The 21549-nt window shown below is 40.6% G+C and overlaps 2 protein-coding genes across 4 annotated transcripts; one reads left to right on the top strand and one right to left on the bottom strand.

Annotated features, from left to right (window-relative positions):
* Window positions 1–2920: 2920 nt before the first annotated feature.
* On the top strand, window positions 2921–9239 carry zgc:158258 (uncharacterized protein LOC791186 homolog). The gene is made up of 4 exons (XM_022191197.2): window positions 2921–3007; window positions 6723–6876; window positions 7044–7239; window positions 7361–9239. The coding sequence occupies exons 2-4, from the start codon at window positions 6772–6774 to the stop codon at window positions 8437–8439; spliced, it is 1380 nt and encodes a 459-aa protein (XP_022046889.2). The 5' UTR covers window positions 2921–3007; window positions 6723–6771; the 3' UTR covers window positions 8440–9239.
* A 1126-nt stretch (window positions 9240–10365) lies between these two features.
* kif17 (kinesin family member 17) lies at window positions 10366–21178 on the bottom strand. Of its 3 annotated transcripts, none has more exons than XM_022191198.2 (15): window positions 20998–21178; window positions 20519–20778; window positions 20159–20305; window positions 19827–19928; window positions 19367–19556; window positions 18029–18481; window positions 17732–17826; window positions 17431–17632; window positions 17197–17294; window positions 16952–17067; window positions 14159–14387; window positions 12424–12682; window positions 12215–12276; window positions 12020–12143; window positions 10366–10912 (listed from the first exon to the last, which is right to left on the bottom strand). In XM_022191198.2, exons 2-15 carry the CDS (start codon window positions 20747–20749, stop codon window positions 10722–10724), a joined length of 2499 nt encoding a protein of 832 aa, XP_022046890.2. In that variant the 5' UTR covers window positions 20750–20778; window positions 20998–21178; the 3' UTR covers window positions 10366–10721. The 3 variants fall into 3 exon arrangements, with proteins under 3 accessions (XP_022046890.2, XP_051803774.1, XP_051803773.1); XM_051947814.1 differs by having other exon boundaries at window positions 12020–12140; XM_051947813.1 differs by lacking the exon at window positions 20998–21178 and adding an exon at window positions 20884–20984.
* Between the last annotated feature and the right edge of the window lie 371 nt (window positions 21179–21549).

Raw genomic sequence — 21549 nt, 5'->3', positions numbered from 1 at the left:
TTAGTCATCCTGCCGCATCTACGCAACATGTCTGGCAGTCTTATGTAAAAGATCTGATTGTGATTTAAATACAGATAACCTCTCAGCTCTTTAATGATTAACAACAGGAAATCTAGACTGTATTCATGATCAATTTAACATTATTTTCTTCGAAAAAACTGTTTTCCTTTTGAAAATAAGGACATTTCTGAGTTCAAATTTTTGAACGGTGGTGTAGGTACTGTATTTAAGTACTATTTTTAGGTAATTCTACATTACTTGAGCATTTCCACTTTCTTCTGTTCCACTACAATTCAGAGGCACTACTCCAAATAACACAAAACGTATTAATCACTAAGAGGAAATTCACAAGCTCCCCATAACCATATGAAGTAGATAAATCACTCTGTCCAGCATTAAAGTGATGACCACATGAATATGCCAGTACTGTTAGTCCAATAATAACTCTTCGTTGTTCTAAAATAAATCATTCTGTATAATAAGCACATCTCAAACTAATAATGTTATGCTATATTAGCTGTAGCACAAGTTAGCTAGCTTGAATTCTTTGCTACTCTGCATGAAGCTTATTTATTGATTTTGGCTTGAGTTAAAGCTTTACTGATAATAAAGTATATTTACAACTTTTATTCAATAGTCTCCTCAACTGTAAATGAATTGGCAATAATCACACCATTTAAAAAGACAAATCAAAAACGACTTCTTACATGAGTTATCTAACATTCTAAACTTGAAAATATACTTTATGTTGTGTATAAGCAACAGGTTCAGGCCCCAATTCAAAAACAATGTCAATTAGTTGTACTTACTACTGTTATTAGCTTTGATATATGATTGAAAGTGCAAGTATCAAATTTACTTTAAAAAGGAGTTTTTATGTGTTACATGTAATTAATTCACCTACAGTCTTTTCAGTAGGTGAAATTTCAGGGGGAAGAAAAACTTTTCCCCTAAATAATTTTCAGTATGTAACACAAAATTCAGTTTAATTCATCCATCGATCCATTCTCTCTACACCGCTTTATCCTCACTAGGGTCACGGGGGGTGCTGGAGCCTATCTCAGCTGACTCGGGGGAAGGCAGGGGACACCCTGGACAGGTCGCCAGTCTGTCACAGGGCTACATATACTGTACAGACAAACAATCACACTCACATTCACACCTACGGGCATTTTAGAGTAAACAAATTAACCTCAGCATGTTTTTGGACTGTCGGAGGAAGCCCACGCATGCACAGGGAGAACATGCAAACTCCATGCAGAAAGATCCCAGGCCCTGGCCAGGATTTGAACCAGGGATCTTCTTGCTGCAAGGCGAAAGTGCTAACCAGTACACCAGTGTGCAGCCCCAGTTTAATTCAATTCAATTTTATTTATATAGTGCCAATTGCAATTGTCTCAAGACGCTTTACAGAACCCGTATGTCTGAACCCCCAGAGCAAGCCCTAAGGCGACAGTGGCAAGGAAAACACCCTTTTAACAGGGAAGAAACCTTGAGCAGAACGCGGCTCTTCATGTGGGGGGAGAGATAGAGAGGTAGAAGGGTAGAGGTAGAGGAGTGGAGAGGGAGAAAGAGGGAGGGATGGGAGAAGAGGAGGATGGGTAACAAGAAACATATAACACACAATTGGATACACGTATGATAAGACAGATGATATATAAAAACTAAAAGCTAACATTGAACTTGATTCATAGTTTACTGTTATGGTGTATGGCTTTGGCAATAAATATACTACATATATAGCTGGTTGTAAAATTCAAACAGTATGTAGATGAAAATATCAAGTATAGTGAAGGTGATGCAGAGTAGACTGGTGGAAATGGGCAGCTGGAAGAGTGGGCTGGAGGAAGGTCAGCAGCAGCATCCCACAGTGGACATGATGGAGACTAGACCAGTTGGTGGGACAGCAACCACAGATCTGAAGCATCCAGCTCTGGGACCAGGAACACTTGGAGAAAGGACAGAGTGAGTGTAATGCAGTAGCGGTATATGTTTACAATATAAAGGTAGATAGAGAAGGGCTCAGTGCATCAAGACAGTTCCCCCAGCAGCCTAAGCCTATAGCAGCACAGCTAGGGGCAGAACTAAGTGATGTTGAAAGGGGAAGTCAGTTGTGCAAATGAATACTCCAGCTGACTCCCTCAGAGTCACCCAGTTAACCCTAACTATAAGATTTGTCAAAAAGGAAGGTTTTAAGCCTGGTCTAAAAAATAGAGAGGATGTCCGCCTCCGGAACATAAACTGGAAGCAGGTTCCACAGGAGAGGAGCTTGATATAGAAACACCAGGCAGACTACTTTTGAATTCCTTATTTTTTTCTAAACTTTTTTTTTTTTTTTACTCTGGCAAGAGTAGCTATGTAAATTGTAATGTAACTCTTTATTTCCTCATTTTCACAGAGTAAAACAACAATCTATGGCACCATCTTTAGATAAGTAGGACATCAAGACACCTAAAGTTTGTTTTGCTCATGGGATAAAATTAACATCTTTATTAGAGTTCACATTTTGTTTTTTAAGACAAAAAAACTGTACTCTTTTGCCCTACAATTTTATTCACTTAAGCATTTTTAACCAATAGTACGTTCATATTACATTGACACATTACATTACGTATGACTCATACATTATTCGTATACGATCCCTAATAAGGAGGCGTCTTATTCGCTCTATGGTCGACCCCGACTATAAATACATGAGTTTTACTGTAACGCAGTATTTCTACTTTTTGGTGTGGGTACTTTTGCTGAAGTCCTGGCAGTTCTCTGCAGGTAATGGAGACAGATGGACACAGATTACACCTGTGACGACGGAGGTGCCCGAAGGAGGATGCTGCTCTCTGATTGGCTGACAGCTTAGAGCAAAGTCCCTAGCGCAGGTGTCACACAGGCGCGAGCCCACTGCTTCTTCATTTGCGTTCAGAGCAGAGGATGAGGACAAGCTGCTGTCCAGAGTCTCACACTGTCGACTAATGCTAGTTTCTGCGGAAAACTTCAACTTTCTCGACAGGTAAAATCTGTTTTGACATGGTTTAATGACTGTAAAACTTAGATAGACTTCATTCTTAATGACATAATCTGCTGTTCACGCCAAGGAAATATCAGGTGTGGTGATTCTGTTCTGTTTTTGCTGCTACTCGACGACTTACAGTTATTGATTAATTTTTTCATCTTAAATGTCACATTTCCATTGTTCGGTCAGCTTATTTTTTGCAGACTATTTTCTGACTAGAGTAAAACTAATGTACTTTAACACGATTTGATTTTTGATGGATGTATTTGGGGGAGATAATCTTCATTACAACGTTATTTTATCTACAGTCTATAGATACGTACATAGGGTCCATGTGCTGTTTAAAGGAGTGTTAAATAAAGATGCATTGTTCAAAACAACATGTCGCCCCCACATGTGTAATGTTAATATCGGTAAGAGTGGCGGAACTACTGTTCCTAGTTGACAGTAATCAGTCTGGAATAATCATTTTATATTGCCGTTTAAAAGAATCAGAGTTGTTATAGATCACTTTGAGTACCCAGTGCTGGAAAGTACCCAAATACATTTAGTTGAGTACTGCACTGAAGTACCATTTACAGTTATTTCTGCTTTATTAGATTGACATAGTTTGTAAATGTTAACATGGTTTGATTTTATGGATATATTTTGGCAAATAATCCTTATTACTAAAGACATAGCGCCCAAATTAACTTTCTAAAGACGGAGGGTGAATGTTAGGTAACTGGGTTCGAAACAAACAGTTATGATTTCACATGTTACATAATCCTCCTGAAACAGCGCATTAAAGATAATAAAAGCTTGGTGAATTGCGCTTTTACAGTCACAGTCAAAACAAAACTGCAACTGTGTCACCGGACCAAATGGCGGTTGAAATGGCAGTTAAATTTATTGTTCTGACCTCTACATCAGATTTTTGTGATAGATAAGCTCGTACAGGAGTTTTGTGGCTGTTGCAACTGTGTTTCAAGGCGTGTCTACAAGGAGATAACGTTTTGATTAGTTTTCATCAGTGTTTTTAGACGTTCTTTTCCTCGAAATGGTCAGCAGAGGTTAATCACCATCTATGGTCTTAGTCTGAGTTTTTATCCTGGTAAGAGTAAACCCCAAACTCAGCTCATAACTAGCAGCATGGTAACTATAGGTATATTACCTAAAAATAGGAAAGACCAGTATGATTAAGAAGTCATTGGTAAGTCTGAAATACTAAATCAGAGTTCTGCTAAGTGTTGTCAGTTGAATCCAGGCTACAGGAGCTGTGTAATATTTGCATATCATCAACCCAAACTGTGTCAGGTTATATCACAGTGAACGTTATCACTGTGGTTCCACTGTTCAGATTCATATCCTGACCTGCATGCAGCAGGACAGATGGGGACAATTACATGTTGGCCAGGCAATAGGGGCTTTAAATTTTTACAGGCATGGGATGACAGGGCAAAGCAGGAACAGGAGTGCTTTTGTACCGACTTTGGCCCGTCTAGCAGCCCTAGCTTCTCAGATGTTGAAACTTACCCAAAAGTGAATTTTGTTTCAGCAGGATCAGACAGTGTTTCCTTTATATTAAAATTCCAGTTTCATTTCTACAATACAGGTATAAATGAAAGATTTTATCTTCTATAATTAATTTGTTCTCGTAAAACGTACATGCTTACAAAGTTTCTAAACAATCATTGCTTGACTTTCCAGTGGCTATTTACAGTGAAGGAAAAGCTGCCCTGTCTTTGTGTTTTCTTGCTAAAACTAAAGTTCTCATTATCTGTGAAATAATGTACACCTTTAACAAACACCCTAAATGCCCAAATACACGACTGTTACAGTAAGACCGTATGGTCAAAATGGATATCATATAGCTTTCAGGAGATCACTGCTGTTGCCTTCCACTCCCTCTGAAACTGATCCGGGAAAAGAAGATTAGGAGTGGCATGTGTGGTGTAATCCAAGTCACATGCAGTAAGAAGACTAGTTAGATATATGTTAGAGGCACACTAAGCTACGATAACCTCCCATTCTTTGCCAGTGAGGCTGTCCAATCATCACAAAGCCACTGTGCATGTGAGACATGCCACAGGGTTATATTGCATATCAGTAAGCTGAAAACAGACTCACTGTTCAGACTTTACCAAATACAGGCAGCTTCTAAAGGAGTGCTAAAGAGACTTTAGCAAATTAACTATTCGCTTAAGTACATAGTGTCACATTTACTTTACTGCAAACCATTAGTTAAGTATATGCTTTTTTTGGATGGATTTTAAAGCAGCAGCAGGTTAATTAAGTGTTTAAAGGTAATTAACATGTGTGTTAATTTACTTCCTAAGATGATTATCTAGCACAGTTAAGATTTAGTCGGTTTATATATTATTTTTATTTACGTTATAATCCAGTAGTAAGCATGCATTTATTATTTTGAAAACTAGTTCCAAGCTTTGCTGCCTTAGGGTTGTTGCGTGAAAAAAACTGTTATGCCTCTTCCAATATTAAATAATACAAGAAACACTTTCCTGGTTGTTGGTAAATGAAACCTATATCTCCTATATGGAGAAAGGCAAAATTTGCCCAGCATCTCTTCAAAGAGAAGCACAAAAGTGACAGCTTATTTGTTGCTCGTAAGTGAACACAAAACTGTTTTCCATCGGTTCGTTTTGAGTAGTTGAGTAGAAGTACATGTGTAACCAATGGAATTTGATTTATAAATGGATTATTAATATATAAATATATGACAACCTATGTGTTTTTTTCCAGACGGTCAAACGCCGTAATAAGTTATATTATCAGTAATGAGACCTACAATATTACTTGTCTGGTAGTGTAATGCAACAACTGATTTTTATGTCTTAAGGGAGTTTGCCAACAAAGTTTTTACAACTGTTCCTGTGAGCAAAAACATTTAAACATATAGACAATATTTTTCTTGCAATGTATTCTATATCTAAAGGAGGTTTAGAGAGATGATTGTTCAAAGGCTCTAAAAATTTTTACACAATGTTGTTGCATCATTCCTTTTCTAAATTTGCAAAGCAAATCCCAAAGCCTACAAAGCCCACCTGGTAGCCCAGTTTTAACCCTTCATTGATGTAACTGTGTTATTTTTACATGCATTATCTATACATTCGGCTGTACAGTGGTGTACTGGTTAGCACTTTCGTCTTGCAGCAGGAAGATCCCTGGTTCGAATCCTGGGGTGGGCCCGGGATCTTTCTGCATGGAGTTTGCATGTTCTCCCTGTGCATGTGTGGGTTTTCTCCAGGCACTCCGGCTTCCTCCCACAGTCCAAAAAGAAAATATGCTGAGGTTAATTTGTTTACTCTAAAATGCCCGTAGGTGTGAATGTGAGTGTGATTGTGTGTCTGTATATGTAGCCCTGTGACAGACTGGCGACCTGTCCTGGGTGTCCCCTGCCTTCGCCCGAGTCAGCTGAGATGGACTCCAGCTGACTCGGGACCCTAATGGGGATTAAGCAGTGTATAGATGATTGATGGATCAATATATTCTATTTTCAGGTATTTTAGACGTTTAGGGACTCCAGAGGATCATACAGAATAAACAACATGGCTAGAAAATACAAACAAACAAAAAACATTATGGTCCTAGAAACACGAGGCAGACTTTATTTTTGAATGCTTTGTCTTTTTCTCAACAATATTTTTTTTTACCCTGGAAAGAGTAACAATGTATATTGTAATTTAGCTCTTCATTTTCACCCTTTTCACAGAGTAGAACAACAATCTGTGCCACCATCTTTGGATAAGTAGGGCGTTAAGATGCCTAAAAGCGATACCTGGCCAGGTGGGATTGGACTGGAGACGATGAACGGCATGGACAGTGCTGGCAGCTGTGACAGCGTTGTCAGTGCCAGTTCTGTCTTTGTAAGTAACCGAGCTTAGCTTTTCTTAATCCAAGACACTGTATAGTTCTACTGCAGTTACTTACGCAAAACTTACGTTGATTGTTATATTTGGAGAATTTGTCCATTTTGGGATATTGTATTGTGCAGTTCATTTAAAAAGGAGAGCTCTATGTTTCTAAATTTCAGAGTGATGATAGTCTGGACTATCTGTCTGCTGAAGAGAAGGCCTGTCTCATGTTTTTGGAGGAGACTATTGAGTCTTTGGATACTGAGGAGGATAGTGGACTGTCCAATGACGAACCTGAACAACTGCCCAGCCATGGCAACCTTGCTACCAAATTGGCTGACCTGTCGGCCTCCATGAGCAAGAGCAAGCTCAACGGTGATTTAATCTTGAAGACAGATCCAACATCAGTGATATAATAGTCAGTGAAATACTAGATATTTTTTAAAGTTAGATATTTTGTATATTTAGTGACAAATATATATTGGTTGTCTTTCAGGTTCTGAGAGCCATGATTCTAAGGAACTCATCAAAGAAAACGTTGACATCAAACCCGTGCAAAGCTTCCTAGTTCCTACACCTTTTGTTCTTGCAAGCAGTAAAACCCTCTATTCTAAACCTCAGTTCACATTCCAAAACGACAAACCCGATCACAAACACAACCAGAAACCTGCTGCTCTCCCAGTTCCCTTAGAGGTTAATGTTGTAATACCTCCTTCTGCGAAACCAAGGGACTACTTAGGTAGAACAGCTGAGGGTCCTTTACCAAGAGGACCTCTGTCCTATGAGGCTCTAGTTCATTTGCGGAGGAGTGCCTCTGCAAAGAAGACGCCTTTATGTCCCAGAATCGATCACACTATAGACTTGGAAAAGCCTGCCCCAGTGGATGGCCCAAACTTTGGAAATCCACCAAGAGCTGACAGATCCCACTTAGAAGTTTCCTCCTCTAAAATAGCCCCTCCAGTTGTGGCCCCCAAACCCAAAAAGATTACAGCCAACATTACTGTGAAAACACAAAGTGAAGGATCCAAAATCTCAAGCACTTCATACGGTGTCAAGCATGCAACAGATCCACAGGTGGTGAGACTGGAAGCTTTGCAGAAGCTGGGCCTCCTGAAAGACCAAGAGCCAGAAAATGAGGCGGTGGCCCCACTGCCTCCACCGAGCTCCCACACCTCTTTGAACCCAACACCAAACAGATTTACAAAGGCTCCATCTAACTGTAATCCATCAAGGAGCCCATCGTTTTGTTACTCTAAAGAGCCCACAGAGCCCAAGAGCAGGCCTCTACAGAGCAGTGCCAGTTTCCATCACTATTCCAGACATGATGAGCAACCAGTGTCAGTAATGCATCCTGATCAGTCCAATGGATTGAAGACAGCTGGTCTGAAGCACAAACAAAGAAAGTACCCTGAACAGCAACACACGTCATCAGCCAAACCAGTGAAAACCACCACTACAGCTCAGCCTGTACCGCACCAACCCTCAAACTCAGTTGGATATACTGTGATGGTGGTTCCTGGTATGGGAGCTGATAGAAAAGAGGCTCTCAGAAAGCTTGGACTGCTCAAAGACTGAAACCAGCAAACAGCAGAAGTCTGGCAATGTAAATGCAATACTCAGAAGGAGTTTAAGAGTACCATCAGCTTAAAGAGAATTATAGTATTAAGTTGGAATTGGTCACTTTGGCAAACCAAGGCAGAAGACGAGGATTGCTTTAAAGGCAACACCGGCACTTATAATGTAGATCATGTTTATTCACAGATTAAATTACTTTGTTTTTATCCAAAACCATTTTTGCAGTAGGTTTCAAGAGTAACTGGAAATACAACTGAAATATTTCAAATCCCTGAAGCTCTGCATTTGTGATAAACAATGTTATGTTAAGGTCATCTAGCCAGAATTTCTTATTGTGTTTGCTTTAATGGATTTCAGTTAGACATGAACTGAGAAGGCGCAACAGTACACCAATCAGTCTAAGAGTGTATAAGGATGTGCCCAAATCAGCAGAATTTGTACATTACAGATTGTTTCATAATTCACATATGTGCCTGTAAATGCATTGTTGAGCACATTTTTTGGAGCAAAGCCTCAAAGAAGCAAATTAATTCATGCACCTAGTAAAGATTTCAAAACAAAATTTTGAAAATGTTTTGATGTGATTTTTCAGTGTTTTATAAACTGCAGAAGCTGTTTCCATTAAATGATTATCAAGATCCTATGTATCATCTGTTCCTTTCTCCTACTGTTTTTGATTATAAATATGGTCTAAATGTGTCCATGCATTTGCCTACTAGAGATGTTTCCCCAAATTGAAAAATGATTCTGTATTATTTCCTTCTATTCTACTACTGAAAATAAAGTCTACATGTAATAGACTGCATGTTGACGTTTTCTGAAGCCTTTACGTTGGTTTTAGACAGTTTTCCTTGTGATTCAGTTACCTTAAGTTAACCCACAGACCCTTTTGAGTCACCGATTCATCTCTGTAAACCTGCAGTCTTTACTTCTGTGCCTCGTTCAGAACTCCTGTTACAGAATGACTATCAGTCATGCTACTCATCTTACCAACCACTTGGATGATGAGAAAGCCTGCTCAGCTCTTCTTCCATTATCCGATTATCCTGAGCCCCACCTCCCTGTGAACTTAGCAGACCAATGCTTTCCTTTCTGTGTTTTCTTGATATCTGTCGCATGTAGCACTTCTAATTTCTTCCCACTGACTCATTTGAATAGTTCGGTATTTGTTATGTAAAAGTATTGAAACTACTAGATTACCCTGTGGTTAATTATTGCAAGAGACTTTTACAGTGGCATTCTGTAGCGTTATCTCTCAGCAATACAAGGGGCGAGGCTAATGGGCCAGTATCTGTGTCTAGTATGTCTGCGCACAGGCAAAAAAATGGTGTCAAATTTTGAAACTGACACGGCTCTCTGCCGGTCAAGTAATATTAAACAATGGATGAAGAAATCAGGCCATAGCCAAAATGAGAAATATGACACTCCCACAGAAAAGTGAGCTGCAGAAAGGACTGGGATTATCAGTTGGGAAACAAATGAAACTGCAGTGTTTGACATGTTACTGTAATGGAAAGAAGATAGTATTTTGTGCATCTTCTGCAACAATTACAGCAGTAGTGGCACATATTACTACTTAAATAATAGATTTAAAATAATTACTGCTTAAAACAGATCAGTGTGATATTATGATATTGCATCCAAATCAAGTTTTATGATTTACACCTTTGTATTTGGCTCAAGCATAAATTAAATGTTTTATAGCTTATCTTTACAAGGGAAGATGAAAATCTGCAGTGCTGACCCTAGAGGTCATGTGTAACAGGAGATAAGACCTCTGCCTTGATAGCAGCTCCCCTGACCCCTTTGGATCACAGTACACACTGGTCTGACATATTGACTGGGATCTTACTTATTATCACTGTTTCGAACACTCTGAAGTCAAGTTTAAATAGCTTTATGTAAAGGAAATGAAATGAACCACAATGTAGACAAATTCATTTATTTTATCCTTTCAGCGGCAAGTGTAGAATTTTAAATATTTGGTCAAGAACAGTTATAATAGTACAATACGAGAAGCTAAAAATGATAGAATCAAACTCATGAAGTACAGTGCAAAAAAACACAGAATAGAATCATAATACAGGTAGCATTTGGTTTAAAGTTAACAATCATGCTGTACACAAAAAAGCTCCTATGTACATTTGTAGTTAGCAGTAGTTACCAAATATTCTATATTTGATTCTTCACTATATACTGTGTGGTAAATCACAGTGTATAAAATCATTTAAGTGAAAAACAAGATTAAGCTGTGTTAAAGAGGATGGGAACTCACAGTCCTTTCAGATTCCCTCAGTATGGATGTGAGATTTGCTTTTTTTGCGCTTCACCTTACCATTGGACACTGGGACACCAAGCGACTCCAGGCGGAAAGGCCGAGGTAGGACGGATTCTGAGCTGATGGGTGGATTCACGTTGGACCCACTAACAGAAAGGTGGGCTGCCATGGTAACCAGGGGAGGAGAGTGGATGGCTGCAGGAGAAGAGCCCCGTCAGATGGGGAAATGGTTAAATGGAAGTTGGTTTGCCACCGTTACTGCTTACTGTCTTAGTTGTAGTCTCTAAGGTTTTTATTTTGAGAATTAAAATAGTATTTTTGGAGAACATGTGATTACATTTCTCACTCACATTTTTGAAAGTAGAAAAGCACTCAGAGCGTAGTACTCAGCCAAGGTTTTTCATTCCCTCATATGGCATTGTCAGAAATGCTGCATTTTATTTAGAAATGCAGCATTTGCTTATTAGTTACTGATGATCAGAAATCACGGCACCATAGAATGTGGTCATTTAATATAGATGTAGCCACAAACAAAATGACTTGCTGAGCCCACACTATGCATGTGTCCATTATGTACAGATACCGAATCACATGACCGAAACGTGTAGCAGGCGGCGAGAATGAATGGGACTCGGAAACACACCCAAAATTTAATCAATTGTTCTATATATAATTTCCGACGGATAAGTCCCAATAAGTCCACAGCGGTCGATTTGTGGTAGGATCGCAATCATGTGATCATCAGCAGGCAGCTGACGTAATGTTCACTTGTAGCCATCGTTACTGTGACGCTATCTCACAATGATACAGACATCTTTAACATTCTGTGGAACCAGACTATGAACCGCATCACTGCCAAAATCTAATCACTTGGTCCTTGTGCCATTACTGACCTTCACTGAAACTTTCATCCAAATCTGCTATTCCGTTTTTGAGTAATGTTGCTAACAGACAGACAGACATATGGACAAACATATGCCGATCATCACATTCTTAGCTGTGTTTCTTGGTGGAGTAACAATGGAAGAGAACAAACTGAATATTTTTAAATTATCAATTCAATGAGAAAAGTAATTTAACTTTGAAATGTATCTCCAATCTAAATAAGATTAGTTTTATTTACATTTTGATCATCTTGACTAATTGTTCTCCCCCCAAGAATGAGTGCTGTACATAAATAAAGACCAAAATCTTGAAAATGTACTACACTGAGAATCACATGATATTCTGCAACAGCACCTATTTTCTAATTAAATTAGTTATATGTGGTTTTAATGATATGTCTGTGGTTCGTTGTCTCACCGTGTCCCTTGGAAACATCACCTCCCAGCAGCTGGCTCGCTCTCTTTGGCTTGAAGTAGCTACTGGCGATGTTCTCACTGTCACTGCGGTCCAGCATCTCCTTGTACCTGTCCTCTTCTACCTGCTGAAATAGACAGCAGTAGGCATCAATGTTTCAGCACAAGTAGAAATGATGCATGAAAGAAAAACACGCACCGTATGTGGTTCTCCAACATCAGGACCGGCGCTTCTACAGACAGACGGTTTCGGAGCCACTGCTACGAGGAAGAAAGGAAGTGTGAGACAAAACTGAAGATAAAGAACCGGCAAAACATTTCTAAGACTTACAGTCTGGTCAGCTGCATTGTTACTAAAAGTCTTCACTATGTCCAGATATTTTCTGTATGCCCCTATAAATGCCTCACCTGAAGGCAGTGTTGTTTTCTGCACCATCACATCTGGCAGCCTCCAGGTGGCGCTGTCCTCGTCCCAAACGGCTTCTTTCTTCAAGCGGTCCAGGTTGCTGTAGTTGCAGTCACGGCGCACCAGGGGCACCATGCGCTCCAGCAGGCTGTGCAGTAGCTGGCCTTCCTTCTCCAGACGACGGATGGTTGCCAGGTAGTCATTCCTCTCCACCTCAAACTCTGCCTGCAGGTCACGGATCTCCAGTTTGGCTGCTTTCAGCTGTCACAGCAAGGCATTATAGTTTCAAGGGTGAAAAACAAAGTGTTTGATGCTGCACAAAAAGTTTAAAGACTCTACTGTTTGGATTTCTCACTGTCCAATATCAGTTACCTTTGAATTTAAGAGAGCGTTAATTTCAGTGGTATTTTGGGCTGTATGCCCCAGAACCCTAGGCTGGCTACCACCAGCCTGAATCTCAAGTGAGATACAGGCTGGGTACCTGCTATTCATTTTCTTGTAGGGGTGGAGCAGTTTAAAATTTTCCACAGCCGTTGATTGGGCGCTGCATATGTCAGTCAGTCTGGGGCAGTTGAAGCTCACAGCCAATCGTGTCACTGCTAGCCGCTGACGTAAATGCAGAGCGACGGCAGCACCACGAAAAAGAATCATTGCTGTGTTTGCTCATGTGTTTGCTTCTTTCGCCATGTCGCCGGACGATTCTTGCCGTTTATGTAAAGTAAACATGAGGGAAAGTGGACCCCGTGTTTATGCACACTCCACAGATATGTTTGTGTCAAAAACAACGCCGACCATATCAGATAGGTTAGCGATGATGGACCTGATAGTCACCCCGGAGCCGGAGCAGTCAAACAGATGCTGCCAGCGCTGCACCTCCACACTCGGTCGGCTTGAAAAAGACTTTCCTTTATTCAGGCAATGGGAAGAGAACGTCCGGTTAAGCAGCGTATCGAAAAGACAACGTGAACCCACCCCGTCCAAGACACCGAGGACTTTGAAAAAGACCTGCCCAAACCCACCGAGTCCACTAGCTTGTTCCTTCGGAAACACGACAACAAAGGTAACGCTTCTTCTCAAACAACCCATCATGCATTGCGCGTAGTCGCTTAGTGTGCGTCATCGTCTAACTGTCCCTCCCCGTCCTGTGATTGGATCCCTGACTCAGGGACAAATTCAACCCCAGGTCGCCAGACTGCCTAGTAAACGAAATGACAATGAGTGCACAGGCAGTCTGGGTATTCCCAGACTACCAGAACCCAATTGTACTAGGTTCTTAAGTAAATCCCAGAAGAGACAGGAGTTGCCTAGTTTTCTCAGGTAAAGAAAGTTAATAAAATACTTTTCAAGCGTAATAGTACAATATATGTGTCACTCTGACTGATGGCCAGTTTGCACTGATTCCCAACTCTGATATACACCCCCTGTCAAAACTTTTGAGACGGGTTCTAATTTATTTGAATGAGAAAGTGTCTCAAAACTTTTGACAAGGGGTGTACTTGACCATGGGCATAAAAAAAATCTAGAAGTTGTTTTAAACTGAAGGCTGGTCAACTATAAATTGGTCATCAAATCAAGAACCAGATAGCTATTTCTGTACTATCAGATCATTGTCTTTAGTTCGGATGGCAATAATCAACAATAATATACATATGTATTCTCATTGCAAGATGAACTTTTTTAACCTATTGAAAGCCCCACAGATATGTTTGCATTTGTCCTACAGCTACAGTCACCCACCTTGCTTTGAACTTTGACCAGCATCTGGTTTTTGGCATGGACCTCTTCTTGGATGGAATTGTAGACGTTCAGCAGCACATTTTCACTCTCCTCACTGTTCTCTGTCAAAGCATGGATGAGCTGGACTTTTCTCAGGTCAGCCAGGTTCTTCCTCTGCCGATGCCTCTGTTGTAACTCTTTGTTCCTGGCCTGCTCACCTCCAACTACCTCCTGCTCCAGCCGCTGCAGTCTGAGATAGAGAGAGATCGATGAATCACCATACCATAAAAACATTCCATCTATATAACAAGGGGCCCTGGAGGTGCTTGCTATCCTGGTATACTGATAATTAAACAATATGTTAAACATGACCTGTTCTGTTGAATAGACTGTTATAAAAATAAAATGAATTAATGCTATCATATGTAATATATCTGACATACAACTGGAAAATGATTATTCATTGCATCTGTAACTAGTGATGTATACTACTGGTCAAAAATTTTAGAACACCCCAATTTTTCCAGTCTTTTTATTGGTAATGATGCATGTTAATGTCTCATTGTACTCTGAAATGAAAGCAGAGAACAAATAAACAAGTGAAGTTTAAAAAAATATTTAGAAATCAAAATGTATTCTATACTTTTGACTCAAAGTAGCCAGCTCTGGTGGATATAACAGCTGAACACACTGGTGGCATTCTTTCCACAATGGAAATCAAATATTCTTCAGAAAGTTCTTCCCAACTCTGTTGCAGAAGTTTCCATAAATGTGTGGCACTTGAAGGTTGTTTTGCTTTCACTCTTCTGTCGAGTTCATCCCAGACCAGCTCCATGAGGTTTAAGTCTGAAGCCTCAGACCATCATGCTTCCTCCTCGATGTTTGACAGTTGATATCACACACTGAGTAACCATCCTTTCTCCTACTCAACAGCGTACAAAGATCCTGTATGATGAACTAAAGATTTCAAATTTTGATTCAGTCTATAATACCTTCTTCCAGTCCTCAGCAGTCCATTGGTGGTGTTTCATGGCCCAGGCAAGCCTCTTTTTCTTATTCTGACATCTAAGCAACGGTATTCTTGCTGCAACGTCTTCTCTTCATAGTTGAACCTGAGACTTGCTTAATACGACCACTATTAGGCTGTAATGTCATTACACTTTTTGAAGGTAGTCACCTTTAACAACTAACATTTCAAAAAGAACAAAACATACATAATACTACCATTGGAATGACTACTAATACTTGTATCCCAATTTAAAGTACTGAAAAGCAAAAAAGTGTAATGCCCTTTTTGTGTCACAAGGTCTAGTTTAGAGCCATACCTGTAGATATCATGACATGTTGACACCCATTTGCAATGCATCCATGTAATTATAACATACACATACAAATTACATGTACTAACTTGAATTCAGGGAGCTCTGTAGTAGTTTATGGTTGATTAATTTAAAAATACAACAATAATGTTGAATTTTACAGTATCAGTGCAGTGGGATTAAACATGTTAATTTTAATTGTACAATGTCATGTTACAAGCAAAAGAATCTATACCTAAGTTATAACTTAGATATACCTAAGTTATACCATTACACTTTTTGAAGGTAGTCACCTTTAACAACTAACATTTCAAAAAGAACAAAACATACATAATACTACCATTGGAATGACTACTAATACTTGTATCCCAATTTAAAGTACTGAAAAGCAAAAAACGATTTTGACATTACCTATGCCATTTTGAGTAAGAATATCTCAGTAACTACAAATATAACCCTGCTGCTTTTTTGTACAGTGATAGATGACAGATGGAACTGTCTTGTAGAAAAATTTGGGGTCTCTGGTACCTGTCCCACACTGAGATTTTTGCCCCCCAAAATAGCCAATTTAAAATCTCGTCCAACTTTGGGAGCTCATATTTTCCAAACTGAGGTACCTAGAAAGCTCCAGTTTGTTAAGTTATCACACAAGTTTGTGTAGAATGGAACCCAGGGGTGTTAGAACACTTCTGTGCAGTATTTCTAGTACTTTTAAGGTCCCAAACCCCACTCGTGAGTAGGTGTCTCTAAATTTTTAGCATTTTTAGCAAGCCCCCACGGCCTGCAGAGTGTAGGGAAACACCTGGGGATGTTTGTGGGGCACTAGCTACATGCAGAGGCCTTGTTTACCAACTCACAGCTCTCTGGTATGTCTAGAAGCTGAGAAATAACCACTTAAAGATGCAAAAAACGCTGGCGAGGCTTTTTATAGCCCAAATTCTGAAAATTTCAGACCCCCACAACTCAGAAACTATTTGAGCTACAGGCCTACAATTTTGCATAGAAAGTACTTTTGTGACTATCTAATGGCATGCAAATTTAGGACTAATTTGAAGATGGTGCGGCAACCACCATCTGGTGAAACCACACGGAATGACCCCTTTGTACCATTTCAAGCTATTCATTGGACTTGAATTACTTGAATTTCAATAAAAAACTGGATAGAATGGGGCATTCTAATACTTTTGAGCGGCAGTGTGTATGTACGACGTATGTATCATGTACTGCCATAAGAGCATGTAAGATACCATATAACATATTCCAATATCATGCACTGTGTTCAAAAAAACACAACTAAGACATAATGTATTACACATTCAGAGAAGAATTACAACGAGTTTTCATGGTAAGGACAACATGTTATGTCCCTGAAATTGACAGCCTTAAAAGGTGTCAGTAATGCGTGCGTGCGTGCGTGCGTGCGTGCGTGCGTGCGTGCGTGCGTGCGTGCGTGCGTGCGTGCGTGCGTGCGTGCGTACCATACAGGCCCACAAACCTTTCCAGGGCGTGTTTCTGGTCCAGAGATCCAGCTGTGCTGTCATCAGTTGCCTCTATGGCTCCACCTCTATCTGAACCTTTTTGGACACCAGCTGGCGTACAGGGCACAACAGGCTGGCTCATCAGCAGCAGGAATTAAAAAGCAATAAGTAGGATCCATAACTGTGTTTTAGTCCTCATTTCAGAATTTTAATCTGGTCTGAATGACTAGTGATTGTGGTGGATGATGGTGGTGGATAGTACCTTGACAGAGGAAGTTTCTCCAGTTGTACTGTGGAAAATGGGATCTGAGTTCAGGCAGAGCTCTTCCTCTGCAGCCTGGGTCGTACAGCTGGAGCTCACTGATGCAGGGAAGCAGTACATGTATACACAGAATGGAACAAATAAGAAACATTGTTAAGGACTTTGTCAGTACTGTTGATTCAAATACCTTTTGACAATATGACGAGCAACAACACCAATTTATGAAGTAGTTACATGGTTCTTTGTTTTGACCAGGTGGTTTTGTGTCACCATTTTTAGGGACAGAGCTCCCCCTGCTGGCTCGAGCCTTTTCCAGATTAGACAGCTTTGATTCATAGGAGCAACGCAGAGCAGCAATGTCCTCCTGGAGCTTTGCTTTGGATTCCTGCTCTGCATTGTATTCAGCCTGCAACTTGGCAAGCTTCTCTTCATACTCCTGTGGAGAAAGCAGAATATAGACCATAAATCACCTGGTTCTTATACAACGCTCGCATAGATGTGAAGTGATATATTGGTGTGGGAATGGTCTGTTTGCCTCTTTAATCTTTTCCTTCTTCGCCTCAGTGGTGCTGGATAGTGGCCTTGAAGGAAAAACAGGGGACGCCTCAGAAATGTGACCAGCCAGAAGAGCTGCACGATAAAAGAAAAATAAAAAGCATTTTTCAAGTTTTTTACTATAATAATTTTTTTTAGAAATCACTCAGCAAACAAGCAAATTAAAATGAAACATCACTCAGAATCTACATTAAGATACGTAAATATTCATAAAAAACATGTACATATTGTTGCTCTGTTTAAAAAAAAAAGTCTAGTCCCAAAATTTGTCACCTACATGACAGGTCAGCAGTGCCCAGCTGGCCTGAGATGAGGGCCCGCAGCTTTTTGATCTCCTCCTGATACTCTCGGAGCAGAGCATCCTTAGGGTCTTCATTGATCCGAGGCCTGTTCTGGATGCTCTTGGCCCGGTTCGCATAGCGCAGCGTGCTCAGGCTTTCCTCGTAGTTGTTGTCTGCAGGTGAGAGGCAGGCGATCATCAAGGTGCGTGTGTTTCCTCCCAAAGAGTCCTGCAGCAGTCGGGTCAGCTTGGAGTCCCGGTAGGGGATGTACTTGGAGCGTCCATCCACCAGGGCAGAGATGACATTGCCGAGGGCCGAGAGGGAGAGGTTGATCTTTGTGGCCTCACGGAGTCGCTCGCCAGTAGCACCGGTTTTAGACTGACGCTCACTTCCTGCCAAGTCCACTAGGTTGAGTTTTCCTGCTCTTAGGTGGTCCTGGCCTGCTGCATCTGAGAAATATTGGGTGATAAATGAGCGAAAACAGAACTTTGAGATTTGAATCAGTATGTTACATTGAGCAAAAGGTCGACCCTCAAAACTGAAAAGAAAACAGCTATTTGGAATCAAGTTTTTGCTCTATAATTTCAGTGACATGCTATATTTTTCTAGATCTCTCAACCAAATTATGCACTAATGCACTGAAAGGAATCCATCCAAGCAGTACTGAAACCACTACTGACCTGGATGTATTGGCTTGATTCTTGTATTTTTACACCATTTTACACTGATTTGGATTAAATATTTTGCGTAAGTTCAATTTGGATTGTATTAAACCGGCTGATAATCATTTTCCTGAAAACTGCTAACCAACTTCCAATATAAGAGAAAGCACAAGCAAAAACAAGCCTTTGACAGAGAATGACTGGCGGCATTATGAGACATAATACACTGCTGTTCAAAAGTTTGGGATCATTCAGACAATTTCATGTTCTCCATGAAAATTCACATTTTCATTCATGATTTTTTAATCATCAATTATCCTTTCAACACCATTAGCTAACACAATGCAGCATTAGAACACAGGAGTGATGGCTGCTGGAAATGTTCCTCTGTACCTCTATGGAGATATTGCATTAAAAATCAGCTGTTTCCAGCTAGAAAAGTCATTTACCACATTAACAATGTCTAGACTGTATTTCTGATTAATTTAATGTTATTTTCATTGAAAAGAAAAAAGCTTTTCTTTCAAAAAAAAGGACATTTCTAATTGATCCCAACCTTTTGAATGGTAGTGTGTGTTCACATGCAGTGTTTTTGTATATGAAAACTTGCAGCACAAAAAAAACAGATAATATTAAGTGTTTAGGTTGTCATATAACTGTATGTATATTCACCAGTGTTGCAGATCTCCAGGTGGATGGTGAAGATGGAGTGGGAGCGGGAGGAGTCTTTGTTCATCAGTGTGTAGCCCACTGCCCGGTTCCTCCAGCCCTGCTCTATGATTCTCTCACACTCCCCCACACTGTGCACAGTGTGCATGGAGAGGTCCCGCACATACACCCCACGCTCTGGGTGCTCTTTCAGCTAGGCATTCATCAAGCACACACAAAAACATGCACACACAATCCAAATCAGTCGCCCCGTTCAAACACCTTGATCTTTGAGGAATCACACAACCAGCTACGCTTTTAGATCACCATAGCAACATGTACAGCATTGTGTGCAAAACACAAGCGGTGTGTACAGAGAGTAGTCTAAGAAACAGGCTTCATAATTATTGTACTCCCAAACAGCCTTCATCCCTTTAGTTTTCTACTGTTACACAGTGTGGCCTGATTTGTTTATCTTACTTACCTCCAGTCTCTGTTTGGTGTTGCTTCCCAAAAGGTCTCTGATTTCTTCATTGTAAATCTCCAAGTAAGAGGCCCTCACCAGGAATTTTGTATTTTCTGCACACTAGCTTGCACAGAAACACAAAACACACATAATTGTTCTCTCTGAGCAAACAAAACATGCCTGAACAAGAGCAGCTGGAATCATCCCACTGTACATGCATGCACACGGCCCCTGCAGACAAACTTATTGCTGCATACTGGAATGGAGAAGGCTTTTGCACTTTTTGCATTACAGCTGTGAATTCACAAGGTGGAAGTGTTGAAGGGGTGAGAACAGCGGACCCAACATACCTGAATGCTCTCAAAAATGTGCTCAAAGGCCCGTGGGATGACGCCCTTCTGGGCTGCAGGCTCAGTCACCCCCTGCATGGTGAAAGACTTGCCGCTTCCAGTTTGTCCATATGCAAAAATAGTGCCATTGTATCCCTCAGTGACACCCTGTAAAAACGAAAAACTTTACATGAGGCTTTGTTAAAGGATCAAAATTCAGCTGAACTTTTGTGACTGACAGCAGAATGTTAAGTAAATAATGAGGTCTGCAGTCATTAGCAATAAGATATAGGGAGCTGATGTTAGGACTGAGGGTGTCCAGTGACCAGCGTGCTGCTTTTGTTAAAGCCTGGTAATTAAAACAACAAACTGGTCCCTTACCTCCACCAGAGGATAGGCTATCTCATTGTACATCTGCTCAGTTGCTTGATCAATGTAGTAGGTTCCATCAAAGGTAAACTGCTTGGGCGGCTCATCCACTGCTCCAGGCTTTTCTATGAAGCACTGGCAGCGCTGCAGGTCCATGGACAGCACCATCTTGGAGCTGAGAGCCTTCTCCCTGTCATTCAGGGGCCTGCACCGGACCACCACCTTCACCGACTCAGACCCCATCTCAGCATGAACCCTGCAGCAGCTGGACTCTACAGCAGACACACAGAGGGGGAAACAGATTAAAACGTTTACTTCTGCTTTACATATACATGTGTAGACTACATAGGAGAGCCACAAGAGCCTCGTTAGCCCACCTGGATAAGCAGATAAGTTCAGCTGACAGGTGTTTTCTAATGGTTAACATCTAGAGTCCCCTGAGGAACAAGCGGCAGGTGAGATTTACAGAAAGACAGACAGTGTGGACTGACCTCGTCTGGTGTCGTTTCAAGTCCTCTGCCATACTGCTCCTCCACACACGGCGTTGTGACGTTGCTTAGCAACCACGAGTAGCCCTTGAGGGGTGTAAACATATCTATGGGTGTAACGGCCGGAGTGGCGGCCATTTTGGTGAGGAGAGAGTGAGGTCACGATGTTTATGGACACAGGAGGAACAGGTGCTGGATGTTTTAACCCTCCTATTATTTTTGGGGTCAGTTTGACCCCATTCAGTGTTTACTGTCTCTAAATAAATGATTGGTATCTTTTTTTGGTTCATATTTAATGACTTTTCCTAATTTAATGGGGGAAACTGGGTAGGCAACAAATAAGCATGATGATATGCTTTCAATGTCATGTGCACATGTTGTGTACATCAGTGTTCTTTGGAGTCATTTTGACTCCAGGCTTTTAGCTGTACAAAACATACAGAAATGTCAACATTTCACACAATTTATTTTTGGTTGTTTTATAAATAATACAAAGCCATTAAAACACCCAAAAGATATCTCTTTCCAAATTTGTTCCAGTAGTCAGTGTGATTT

The sequence above is a fragment of the Acanthochromis polyacanthus genome, chromosome 5 (assembly GCF_021347895.1).
Source record: "Acanthochromis polyacanthus isolate Apoly-LR-REF ecotype Palm Island chromosome 5, KAUST_Apoly_ChrSc, whole genome shotgun sequence".
NCBI classification, from domain to species: domain Eukaryota; kingdom Metazoa; phylum Chordata; class Actinopteri; family Pomacentridae; genus Acanthochromis; species Acanthochromis polyacanthus.
Note: the sequence above shows the minus strand (reverse complement) of the source record. Positions and strands in the feature narration are given on the sequence as shown.

What these genes read in the sequence shown, in the direction of transcription:
- zgc:158258 (XM_022191197.2), top strand. Translation starts at nt 6,772, where the DNA reads ATGCCTAAAAGCGATACCTGGCCAGGTGGGATTGGACTGGAGACGATG. An exon ending in TCAGTGCCAGTTCTGTCTTT is followed by an intron (nt 6,877 to 7,043) that starts GTAAGTAACCGA and finishes TCTAAATTTCAG; the next exon opens with AGTGATGATAGTCTGGACTA. An exon ending in GAGCAAGAGCAAGCTCAACG is followed by an intron (nt 7,240 to 7,360) that starts GTGATTTAATCT and finishes GTTGTCTTTCAG; the next exon opens with GTTCTGAGAGCCATGATTCT.
- kif17 (XM_022191198.2), bottom strand. Translation starts at nt 20,749, where the DNA reads ATGGGGTCTGAGTCGGTGAAGGTGGTGGTCCGGTGCAGGCCCCTGAAT. An exon ending in GGGCACTGCTGACCTGTCAT is followed by an intron (nt 17,827 to 18,028) that starts GTAGGTGACAAA and finishes TTTATCGTGCAG; the next exon opens with CTCTTCTGGCTGGTCACATT. An exon ending in TGATGTTTCCAAGGGACACG is followed by an intron (nt 10,913 to 12,019) that starts GTGAGACAACGA and finishes CTTCTCCTGCAG; the next exon opens with CCATCCACTCTCCTCCCCTG.